Raw genomic sequence first — 11,632 nt, forward strand, 5'->3', positions numbered from 1 at the left:
GTCCGACGGCGCTGACGGCTCTTAGTGGCGGTCCGGGGCCGCCGGGCGCCCCTGGTGGGTGGCCCGGCCCCGGCCACTTCCCCCTCCCCCCCCTTGCCCCTCAGGCCCGGGGGAGGCTCGGGGCTCCCCTCCGAGTCTCTTCTCGCCCTTCGGGGCTCCGTGGGCCTTCGGCCCCTGCTGGGGGGCAGCCCCCTACCTATTTCAACTTCTTCCGTCCGAGACCGACCGGCCGTGTGTGCTCTTGGGCATGCGGCTTCTCCGGTCGACGCTAAATCCACAATAATAATAATAATAATAATAATAATTTTCATCCGGAACCTCAAGATGCTGTGAGGGCCAAACCTCAGCGTGATGATGGTGGCGATCGAGCGGGCCAGCGCCGACGTTCCCGCGCCAGTCGTCGCGTCGATACTATGTCGACGTCCTCGTCGCGTCGGTGTGCACGTCGGGGCTGCTCTCGGGCTGCGTCCTTCTGGGCGTCGAAAATGTCGCCGATTGTGGCAGACACAATTTTCCGCGACCCAAATTCAAACGAGGGTGGAGGCGCCACTCGAGATTCGCGGGCAAGCGCGCCGCGTTCACGACGAGTACGATGTTGTGGGCGGCGCGGGGCGTGTGCAGCCGCTCGACCGCGGCGGTCACGACGCTATGGGGCCGCCGCGCCGTCCGCCCGCTCGCCGACGGAGGTCTCGGTGATGTCGTTGATCCTCGCCGCCTGCTGCGCGCCGCCGGCGCGTCGTCCACGGCGCCGCAGATGTCGACGCGCTGCGAGACGACGCCGGAGACGCTGCGGCTCGGCTGGTCCCGCAGCACGGCGATCCTCGCGCTCGCGCTCTCGGCCGGCGCGCGCGCGGCGTTGTGCGCGGACAAGACGACGGCGCCGGCGGACGTCGCGGGGCTCGCCGCGGCCGCGGCGCGCGACTGGCCGACGGCGTTGGAGGCGTCGACGACGGACGAGCCGTCGACGACGCAGGAGCTGTCGACGGCGCCGGAGCTCGAGTCGACGACGCAGGACCCGTCGACGGCGCAGGACCCGTCGACGAACCCGTCGGAGCTCGAGTCGTCGACGCTGGCCGCCGAGGACGCCATCGGCGCGAACCCCCGGGACGAGGCGCCCGCGTGCCGCGTCGGCGACGCGGCCGAGCGCCGCCTCGCGGCGCGCCTCGCCAAGGACTCGGGGCCCCCGGTCCGCCCGCCCGTGCCCGCGCCGCTCGGCGGCCGCCCTTCCGACTCGCTCGGCCGGCGCACGGTCTCCCGCGCGGACGCCATCGACCCGTTGCTGCGCGAGGCCAAGACGTCCCTCCTGCGCGTGGACAAATGGGGCTGCGAGGTCCCTAGCGGCAAAAAGGACTCGAAGTTCATCGCGGAGCCCATGACGACGCACGTGCCGCCGACGAGCCGCCACGTGGCGGACGCCTCCGGCTTCCTCAAGGAGGTCGAGAACGTGCTGTCCGATGCAGGCGTCGACGGCATCCAGTTCGCCCAGGCGGCTTCCATTGACGCGAAGAAATTTTGCCCGCTCGAAACGTCGCAGCACCTCAAGGCCTACTTCGTGAAGATGGTCAAGCACCCAAAAACCGGGAAAGACTTCAATTCGGCGCCGACGGCGAACCAGAGCCTCTTCGAGGGCACGATCGTCGACTACGCGGTCAAGAACGCCCACCGCGCGCGCCTCGACTTCCGCTACCTCATGGCCCCGCTCTACGGCACGGGCTACTCGGCGGACAAGCACCACGACCAGCACAAGAAACGCGGGTGCCGGGCCGTCGGGGGCATCTTCGGAGGCACCAAGGCCCTCTCCGAGTTCGTCCAGGGCACCACCCCGGTCTCGCCGATCCGCGTCGTCGAGATCGACGACGGCGACTTCCAGCTCATGGACACGAACGTCCTCACCGGCGCCGTGCCCGCGGACGCCGAGCTCCTCGTCGCCGCGGGCCTCTCCGTGTCCGACCTCAACCCCGCGCTGCACGCGCGGATGACGCCCGGCGTCGGCGAGCGCGCGGGCCTCAAGGGGCCATTCGCGTTTTGGTCGATCGTCGGCGACTTCTACGGCACCGACGGCGTCGTGGGCGTCGACCTCTTCTCTCGCGTCGCCGGCTACCTCAAGCACCTCAACAAGGTCGCCAAGCCCAGCCCTTCCCGAAGTCCGTCTCCGTCCTACGCCGAGTACCACGCGGCGCACGCGGCGCGCGTCATGCGCGAGGAGGCGGCGAAGGCGGTCCAGGGGCCGAACCCGAGGCTCCAGGCGATGGGCCAGGCCTATTTGTCGAGCCAGAATTCGGGCGTGGGCTACGTGCTCCTCAAGGGCGTCTTCGACGCGAAGCGCGACCGCGACGACTTCGAGGACTGCCTCGCCGTCATCGGCGAGCTCCGCCGGGAGCTGCCCAAGGCGGACTCGCTCTTCGCCGTCGGCGTCCTCGACACGGACTGGCTCTTCACCCTCGGCACCGTCGAGCGCGACGTCGTGTCGGGGTGCTACGCGTCCGCGGACGCGGCCATCAACGACGCGCGCGCCGTCCTGCGCGAGGCGCCGGCCGCCGCGGCGAAGTTCGACGACATGCTCGCGGCGGCCGTGGACCGCAGGCCCGCGAAGCGCGCGCGCGTGGCGCCCGCCGAGGGCGCGGCGCCGCGGCCGCGGGCCGGGAGCGGGCTGAGCGCGGCGCAGATCGACGCGGCCGTGATGAGCCAGCCCGCCGTGGCCATCGCCTTCGGCGACCGCATCGCGGCGCTACGGCCCCTCGTCGCGGCCGGCGACGGCGAGCCCGGCGCCGCCGCGCCCGTCGACGGCGACGCGCCCATGGCCGACGCGCCGGCGGCGGACGTCGCGCCGCCGGGGGCCCTCTGGACGCCGCTGCAGAAGCTCCAGCTGGAGCACGCCGTGCGGCTGCTGGGGCTGGAGGCGTCCGCGGCGCAGCTCCGCGCTCTGGTCCCGTCGCGGTCCCTCGCGTCCGTCGGCAATCGCCTGAAGGAGATGCGCGCCGCGTCCGACAAGGACGCCTTCCTCGGCAAGGACCTCACCTCCATCATCGGGGTCGGGGCCGTCGGCGACACGCGCAACTACGCCGGGGAGCTTGCGGCGGCCGCGGCCCGCGGCGCGGCGCCGCCGCGCGTGGCGCTGCTGCCGCCGGACCTCCGGGGCCGGCCGCCGCCCGCGCGCCCGATGTCGCCCGCGATGGCGGCGGCGCCGCCGGCGCTGATGCCGCCGGTCGTCCAGGGCCGGCCGCCGCCCGCGCGCGACCGCGGCTCGCCCGTGCCGTCCACGCTCATGCTCGCGCCGGCACACGCCGCGGAGCTCGCGGCGCCCGCGCCGAAACGACGCAAGGCACGCATGCCGCCGCCGCAGTTCGTCGTGAAACTCATCGAGATGATCAAGCAGACCGGCGTCATCTGCTTCGAGGGCGGCGACATCATCATCCCGTCGACGGAGGCGCTCGAGAAGCGCCTGGGCGACTACTACAGCGGGGCCAAGTACGCGAGCTTCACGAAGCAGCTCAACAACTTCGGCTACCAGGCGGACGGCAAGGGTGACGGCGTGCGGTACCGCAAGGTCACGGGCGGCGAGACCGTGACGACGGTCGAGGATCTGCTCTCGCTCCGGCCGCTCCCGCGGCGCAAGTCGCCGCCGGCCGGCTCGGCGTCCGCGCCGGTCGCCGCGGCGCCGAAGACGACGCCGCGCGACGGCCTCGTGCCCGCGGCCGAGGTCCTGAAGATGCAGGAGCAGCTCCTCAAGCTCCAGTCCGAGATGGCGGCGCTCAAGCGCCAGGTCGGCGCCGACGCGCCGTCGTCCGAGTCGTCGTCGGCCGCGGCGAGCGACGACGACGACGACGAGGCCATGCCGCCGCCGCCCGCGCCGGACGCCGACGGCGCGCGGCCGCCCCGGAAGCCGCTCGCCAAGTTCCGCTTCGTCGTGCGCCGCCGCGACGCGACGCCCGCAGCGCGCACGGTCGGCGTCGCCCACTCGCCGTCGAGCGACAGCCTCCCCACGGAGTGCGTGAGCCTCAACGGCTCGAGCCCGCCGAGCCCGACGAAGCGCAAGGCGCCCTGAGCCTCCCGAAGAAGCGCCGAAAGCACGCGTGAGGCGCTCCTGTGCCGCCGCGCCTCGCCCGAGGGCGCGAGCCGGGACCCCGCCCTAAAATGCCACGTAGTGTCCTCGACTAGAAGTCTCATTGGTGCAGCCGCGCCGCGCGGCGTCGCGACTCGGACGCCCTCGCACGAGCTCGTCGTAGCGGGCCGCGCACGTCGCGAGGTCCGCGCCGTCGCAGCGGTCGCTGCCCGCGAGGACCGTCTCGAGCACCATCACGCGGCTGCCGTCGCCGAGGGCCGCCAGGGACGCCCCGAGGGCAAATAAATTTTTTCCTCAAGATCAGCTCCACTCGCTGAATTACGAGCTCTGCGCTGCTCGCGCCGCAGGGCTGCCGCACCGCGCCGGCATCTCCGATGGCCGCCGCGCCGCCGCCAAAAAAGGCGAAGAAGGCCGAGAAGGTCTGCTGCGGCGTCGGCGTGCTGGTCGTCAGCGGCGGCGGAGACAAGGTGTTGCTGGGCCGGCGCAAGGGCGCCCACGGCGCGGGCACCTGGGCCCTGCCCGGCGGCTGGCTCGAGAAGGGCGAGTCCTTCGAGGCCTGCGCGCTGCGCGAGCTCGAGGAGGAGACGGGCCTCGTCGACGTCGCCGGGCCGCCCGCGGCCGCGCCGTTCGTGTCGAACAACGTCGCGCGCATGGACGGCGTCCACAGCGTCACGGTCTTCGTGCGCGTCGACGTCGCCGGCGAGCCCGACGCGGAGGTCCGCGAGCCCCACAAGTGCCACGAGTGGGCCTGGCACGCCATCGGCGACGCGCTGCCGGAGCCCGTCTTCCCGCCGCTCGCGTCCCTCGCCGCGTCCCCCTACTGGGCGTCCCTTAAACCGGCGCCCTAGCCGCCCGCGACGGGGACCGCCGCGTCCGTGGGGACGTACGCGCGCGGCGTCGGGGGGACGTATGCGGCGCCCTCGTCCGCGGTGCCGGGGGGGCGGCGCCGGGAGGGAAGCGGCCGCGGCGCCCCCGAGCTCGTCCGCGGCGCCGTGCCGGGCCTCCCCGCGGGGAGTCCGGGGACGCCGCGGCGCGCGACGCCGGGAGGAGTCGGCTCTAGTATACAAAAGGGAGGTTCGGGGGCGGCGCTGCGCCCGCGCGGGCGACGTCGCCGCCCGCCCTAGGAGAAGTCGCGGTCCGGGAAGAGGAGCCCCGCGACGAGCGTCCACTCGTAGAGGAGGAAGAGGCACCACTGGGCCGCGATGTTGAGCCACATGGACACGAGCCCCGCGAGGGGCGCGACCTTGCCGCCGTTCGCGGCCTCCCACGTGCCCCAGTTCGTGAGCGTGCACGCCGCGTACATGGACACGAGCGCGAGCGCGAGGTTGAAGCGCGCGCCGTCGCGGTCGCCGCCGTCGAGGCAGTCCATGGGCGCCGGGCCGAGCTCGGACTTGGCGCTCTCCTCGTCGTCGTCGCCGTCCTTCGTCGGCACGAGCTCCGCGCCGAGGTCGCCGCCGTCGAGGAGCTCGCCGACGGCGCCCGACGAGGCCTGCGTCGTCCACACGAGCGACACGAAGGCGAGGAAGAGGCCGATGGTCACGGAGGGCCAGTCGTGGCCGCGGTCGTGGAGCGCCGGGTTGCACCGCGCGTGCGGGTCGCGCGACACGGCCGTGTAGAGCACGAAGACGCCGTAGGCGCAGACCGCGGACGACGTGAGCAGGTTGCCGCTCTCGGACAGCGCGAGCTGCGTCGCGCAGACGGCGACGCAGAGCACGAGCGTCATGGCGACGAAGGCCGTCGTCGTCGCGCACTCGGAGAAGAAGACGAAGAGGCAGACCAAACCCGCGAGCGCGGCCGCGAAGAGCAGGAGCGCGAAGCCCACGAGCGTCGCGAGCGAGTCGTCGAGGCCGCAGGTCGCCGCCGACCCCTCGCCGTAGCCGCCGGACGCCTGCGACGCCTCGACCATGTAGTCGTTGACCTGGTACGCGAGGTCGATGATGACGACCATCTGGAGCACCGCGAAGACCGACGCGCCGACGCGCGCGACCCAGACGTAGCCGGCGACGAGCTCGAAGGGCAGGAAGAGCGCGCCCGTGACGAAGGCCGCGTAGAAGACGACCTTCAAAATCCAGAGGCCGTCCTGGTACTGCTTCGACATGCGGCAGCCGACCCAATTGCAGACGAAGAACGCGACCGTCGCGACGTTCACGCGGAAGACGCCCTGCTGGCCCAGGCAGGCCGCGCCGTCGCAGGCGCCGCCGGGGCCCGTCCACTCGTCGAAGTGCGCCATCTTGTCGCCGACGCCGTACTGGAAGATGAACGACAGGACGACGCTGTAGATCACCACGAGGAGGCTGCCGACCTTGCCCGCGCCCCACGCGTCCTTGCCGCTCCCGGCGCAGGCCGCCCCGGAGCAGCAGCGCACGCCCGTGAAGCACGACACGCAGGTCGACATGGCGCAGGAGCAGGCGCTGCAGAGGCCCGTGAAGATGGAGCAGAGGCCGATGCTGCTCGCCGCGCCGCCGGCGACGCCCGCCGCGGGGATCATGGCGGCGCGCGCGGAGCGGGGGGTGAACGGGGGCGAGGGGGCGAGGAGCGGGGGGCGAGCTGAGGGCGGCCGCGCCTGGGACGACGACGACGCGCGACGCGAGCCCCGAGCTGGGGAGGACGCCGAGCCCGGTGTTTCTTCGAACGGCAAGAAGGCTGCATCATGCAGACAGAAATGAACAACGAGCTATCAACGAGCTGCCCCGACGCCATGGCCCTCTCGCACCTGCCTTCCCGCTAGGCCGCTCTCGCGCGTGTGCCGCGCGTCGCGGCCCGCGTCGCGCGACCCGTCCGCCGGCGGCGGCGACCGCCGGCGCGTCGCGCGCGCCGTCGCCGCGCCCTCGTCGCCCCGGGTTTCCTCGCGCCATGGAGGCCAAGCACGAGTGCGACGACGAGTGGGCGACGTCGTCCAAGGACGACGAGGCGACGTCGAAGGACGGCGACAAACGCGGCGACCCGTCCGACGCCGAGATCTGCGCCCGGGTCGCCGCGTTCCTCTTCGAAGCGCTCGAGGACGAGTCGTCGCCCGAGTTCCGCGCGCTCGACGGCTTCCAGCGCGCCCATCTCGACGCCTTCGGCGCGGCCGAGGAGATCAGCTTCGAGCAGGAGGCGCTCCACCGCGAGTTCCTCGCGCTCCTCGAGCGGACCGTCGAGCGCTTCGTCGAGGACGACGTCGGCGCGTCGCCGGGGAGGTTCGCGGCCGCGGTGCGCGCGGGCCTCGAGGCCCGGAGCGACGACGCGGGCGAGATCCTCGACGCCTTGTTCGACCTCGCGGACCTGGCCTGCTGGGCCGAGGCCATGCGGGAGCGGCGGCGGCTCGCGCGGCCGCGGCCGCCGGCGCGCGCGCCGGCGACGGCGGCGGCGAAGCGCGTCGTCGACGGCCTCGCGTCGACGCCGCTCGGGCGCGCGAAGTGCGGCTTTTAGGGCGCGGCGCGGGGGGTGGCGCGCCCTAGGACATCGGGAGCTGGATCGTGTTCGACGGCGGCACGATGAGCTCCTCGTTGACCTTCGCGTTGAGGTACTGGTTGATGAGGGCCTTGAGCTGGACGTTCTGGTCCTGGAGGGACTGGACGCGGTTGATCTCCGACGCGCGCTGGCGCAACACCTCGTTGTACTGGAGCAGGCTCTTCTCCAATTGGTTCCAGACGCCGAACGTTCCGTCGGAGACGACGTCCGCGAGGCGGTTCCAGAACTCGCGCTCCTCGGCCTGCTGGGACCGCGCCGCCGCCGCGCCGGCGCCGTCGGCGCCGGCCCCGGCGCCGGCGGCCCCCGCCTCGAGGCCCAGCGCGCGGTCGCGGCGCTCGTCGACGAAGGCCTGGATCGCGCGGACGACGTCGTCGGGCTGGATGATGTTCTGGAGCGAGCGGAACGCCGCCGGCGGGTCGTCGTAGGCCGGCCCGTCCTCGCCGAGATTCGACTCGGACCCGCCGTCGCTGCCCTCGCTGAAGAAGTGGGACACCAGGAGCGCGACGTCGTCCTCGTCGGCGACGCCGAGCGCCCGCAGCATGGACTCGGCCTGCGCGAGCTCCGCCTCCTCCGGGCTCAGCCGCGCGATGGCCTCGCGCACCTTCGATTCCACGAGGAAGCCCGCCTCCTGGCTCAGCAGCTCGAGCATGGCCTTGAGCTTCGCGCCTGTGCCGGAAACAACCAGTGGAACGCCCCGTCCAGCAACAACTTCAAACCTCTCTATCTCGGTCAAATCGAAGTCGATTCGGCTAATATTTGAACGGATCGTGTTTTCTCAGCGAGTTCTTTCGAAATAGTGAAGAAACTAGGTCGAAATCGTGCAAAAACATGCATTGAAGTCGTGATGAATATTTTTGTTTCCCACTCAGCTTCGCGCCGGGCACCGCGGGCGGCTTCCGCGGCGCGTCGTCGCCGTCGCGCGCGCGGCCGCGCGAGTCGACGGACGCGCCGTCGGCGCCGCCGCCCGGCGGGCCGTCGCCGTCGGCCCGCCGCCGCGCCGCCGCGTCGCGGAGCAAAGCCAAATTCGGCGGCTTCCAGCCCCAGCCGAGCTGCTGCGCGTGGACGATCTCGTCGGCCTGGAGCACCTTGGCCACCAGATCGTTGACCTCCTCCTCGTGCATGCCCCAGACCTTGTCGAAGCGCTGCTTGTCGCTCACCTCGAAGTGGCGGAATTTCGCCTGCAAATCGCGGTACTGCTTCGTGATGCGGCGGTACTCCTCCGTGAGCTCGTCGTTCTTCTTGCGGTCGCGCGCGTCCGTCTCCTGGTACTTGGCGACGATGGCGGAGAGCATGTCCTTGAGCTTGTTCTGCTTGCGCTTGAGCTGCGCGAGCGTGTTCGAGTTCTCGTTGTCGCGCTCCGTGAGCACGCGGTAGTTGTACTCGAGCTTCTCCGTGTTGAGCTGGTACGTCGCGCGCATCTCCTCGAGCTGCTGCTCGAGGGTCTGGATGTCGGTCTCGAGCTTGATCTTGAGCTTGTTGTACTCCTCGCCGTCCTTGACGAGCAGCTCCTCGATCTCCTTCTGGTACTGCTCCTCGCGGTCGCGCTTCTTGTCCATGTAGAGCAGCTCCATCTCGCGGCGCTTCTCGAAGAGGGCGTCGATCTCGCCCTTGTTCGCCTGGAGCAGGTCGTCGCGCTCCGTGAGGAACGCGTCCTCGATGGCCTCGAGCTCGACCTCGTACTCTTCCTGGAGCTCCTTGAACTCCTGCCGCATGCGCCGGAGCAGCTCCTCGATGTCGTCGGCCTGCTGCTTGAGAGCCTTGACGTACTCCTCGTCCTTGGACTTGAGCTGGAGCTGGAACTCGCGGATGAGCGCGTCCTTGGACGCGATGATCTCGCTGCACGCGGACTTTTGGGCCTCGATCTCGTTGTGGAGCTCCTGGGGCATGTTCTGGTCCAGCAGCTCGGCCCAGCGCATCTCCACCGCCGCGTTCTGCTTGCCGCTCCGCACGGCCTCCTCCTGGAGCCGCTGGAGCCGGTCCTGGCGCTGCTTCTCCTCCGCGACGCGGCGCTGCGCCTCGCGCCAGTCCGCGGCGACGCGGACGTGGGTCACGTTCTCGATGCCGCCGGACTTCTTCTTGTCGAGGTGGGCGAGGGAGTTCGCGATCTGCTGCTGGCCCTTGGACCGCTTCGACTCCTCCTGGGCCTCCTTGCCCCGCCCCTGGCCCGCCGCATTGTCCTCGCTCGCGTTGCGCGCCTCGACGCGCCGCTGGCGCACGCGCTTCCGCTCGTCCTTGTTCGACACGTTCGTGTTGTACTCGCCGTCCATGGCGGCGACCGACGTCCCGCGGCGCGGGGTCCGGGGCCCACCACCAGCGCTCGTTGCGCTTACAATCGGGATACTCGCCGCAACGTCGGCTCGTTGATGGGCAGCATCGGAAACTTGGCTTTTTCGTGGCCGCCACGAGGTGGGCAGCTCTGCGAGAAGTTGAACCACCTCATGGGCCGCATCCGAAGCTGCCCCGGAGGCGCCGCGGCGCCGGCGTAGCGTTCGTGCGCCGCGGCGCGGCGGCGACCGTCGCGCGGCGGTCCGCGCGGCGCGGCGCGTCCGCGGTCCGCAAAGGCCGCCCCCGCGCCCATGGGGCCGCGGCGTACGTGTCTCCTGCTGGCGTTGTGGCTCCGCGGCACACGCGGGCGGCTCATCCTGTGCATCGGCGACAGCATCACGGCGGGCTTCGGGTCCACGGACCGGTCCCGCGACGCCTACCCCATGGTCCTCGACGGGCTCCTGCCCAACGACACCGTCAACAGCTACTTCCTCGGCGGGTCGAGTGCGACGCGGGGCACGCCGCGGCCCTTCTACGGGTCCATGGCGCACCAGCTCGCCCTGGCGACGAGGCCCGACGCCGTGCTCATCATGCTCGGCACGAACGACTCCAAGGACCGGGTCTGGCAGCTCGCGCGCTTCGAGCGCGACCTCGAGGCGCTCGCGGCCGGCTTCGCGCGGCTGCCTAGCCGGCCCAAGGTGCTCCTCCTCGCGCCGCCGCCGCTCTACGCGGCGCCCTACGACTTCCGGCCCGAGGCCATCAACTACGAGGTGCCTTTAGCGCTGCCCGCGGTCGCGAAACGCGTCCGCAACGCGAGTGCGTCGCTCCGCGTCTTCGAGGCGCTCGGCGGGCGGGGCCTCGCCTGCCCCGAGTGCTTCTTCGGCGACCCGCGCTACACGAACGACGGCGTCCACCCGACGGACTACGGCTACCACCGCATCGCCGACGGCGCCTGCGCCGCGCTCGAGGACGGCCTCGGCGTCGCCTGCGCGCCCCACGCGTTCCCGAGGCCGAGGCCCGCGTCCGCCGCGCATCGCGCGGCGCCCGCGGCCCTCGCGGCCCTCGCCGCGGCGCTCGTCGCGCGCGAGCTCGCGAGCTAGACACGGAGCTAGATCGAGGGGGGCGCGGCGTTCTTTGAGGTCGACCGTGATGGTCAGGTGATGGTGCAGCAAGGGGATATAAATCTAGATGGGGTGGCAGGCGAAACGCGAGGTCCTCGTACTACTCGGGGCCGCCGCTAGCGTTTTCTTTCTTCTTCCACGCCGCAGCGCGCGGGCTGAGTGCAACGATGGCGGGTCGCGCGGCGCGGCGCGGCTGCGGAACCCTTCGACGGGGCGGGGCAGCGAATTTGGGCTGCTGAGATCATTGCGTTGGCTCGCGAGCGCGACGGTTGTTCGGCGGCGGGACGAGAGGGCGGCGGTGTGAGTCGAGTGTGCGATATTTTCTTGTCCTTAGAGGTTGGAGGCGCCCTATGGGTACCCGCGGGGGGCTCGAAACCTTCAGGACACACTTTTCCCACGATCTCAGAGCCTGCGCAGCCCCGGCGCCGACGGTGTCGCAACACAGTTTCTCGGGCAGCGTGCGGGCATTCGAGGTCGAGAACTTTTCGTGTCCTGAGATGCTCGAGCCCATCCATAGGTACCAACGAAGGGCTCTGCAGCGCCAGCAGACGGTCCACGACCATCATCATCGCGAACACGTCCAAGAGCTGCCCCAAAACCCCCTTCCTCGCGTGGCGCCAAACCGGACACGGTGCCCTCCAGCGCGCCTCGGTTTCCTTCCACCGGACCCGAACCGCCCGGACGCGTAAGTCTTGTCGCGGGCGCCTTCGCGGGGGAGCGAATACCGCTG

The 11,632-nt window shown here is 71.3% G+C and overlaps 5 protein-coding genes across 5 annotated transcripts in view; 2 read left to right on the plus strand and 3 right to left on the minus strand.

The window, feature by feature from the left end:
• The window catches only part of AURANDRAFT_72531 (hypothetical protein), a gene marked incomplete at both ends in the record, with an annotated part of 4,572 nt that extends 3,483 nt beyond the window's left edge, over positions 1–1,089 (minus strand). The window contains one exon of the mRNA XM_009042601.1: positions 745–1,089. Coding sequence (XP_009040849.1) covers positions 745–1,089 — 345 coding nt within the window. The remainder of the gene's footprint in view (positions 1–744) is intronic.
• Positions 1,090–1,558: 469 nt separating this feature from the next.
• On the plus strand, positions 1,559–4,045 carry AURANDRAFT_67207 (hypothetical protein; the record flags this gene model as incomplete). The annotated part of the gene is made up of 2 exons (XM_009042583.1): positions 1,559–3,109; positions 3,344–4,045. 2 exons carry the CDS (start codon positions 1,559–1,561, stop codon positions 4,043–4,045), a joined length of 2,253 nt encoding a protein of 750 aa, XP_009040831.1.
• A 449-nt stretch (positions 4,046–4,494) lies between these two features.
• AURANDRAFT_16978 (hypothetical protein) lies at positions 4,495–4,884 on the plus strand (the record flags this gene model as incomplete). The annotated part of the gene is made up of 1 exon (XM_009042584.1): positions 4,495–4,884. A coding segment is annotated over one exon (390 nt), but the record flags the coding sequence as incomplete, so codon positions are not given.
• Positions 4,885–5,088: 204 nt separating this feature from the next.
• Positions 5,089–6,659, minus strand: AURANDRAFT_60317 (hypothetical protein; the record flags this gene model as incomplete). The annotated part of the gene is made up of 1 exon (XM_009042600.1): positions 5,089–6,659. A coding segment is annotated over one exon (1,476 nt), but the record flags the coding sequence as incomplete, so codon positions are not given.
• An 840-nt stretch (positions 6,660–7,499) lies between these two features.
• Positions 7,500–9,783, minus strand: AURANDRAFT_32588 (hypothetical protein; the record flags this gene model as incomplete). Its single annotated transcript, XM_009042599.1, has 2 exons — positions 7,500–8,174; positions 8,401–9,783. 2 exons carry the CDS (start codon positions 9,781–9,783, stop codon positions 7,500–7,502), a joined length of 2,058 nt encoding a protein of 685 aa, XP_009040847.1.
• Positions 9,784–11,632: the final 1,849 nt, after the last annotated feature.

The sequence above is a fragment of the Aureococcus anophagefferens genome (genome assembly GCF_000186865.1).
Source record: "Aureococcus anophagefferens unplaced genomic scaffold AURANscaffold_34, whole genome shotgun sequence".
NCBI classification, from domain to species: domain Eukaryota; class Pelagophyceae; order Pelagomonadales; family Pelagomonadaceae; genus Aureococcus; species Aureococcus anophagefferens.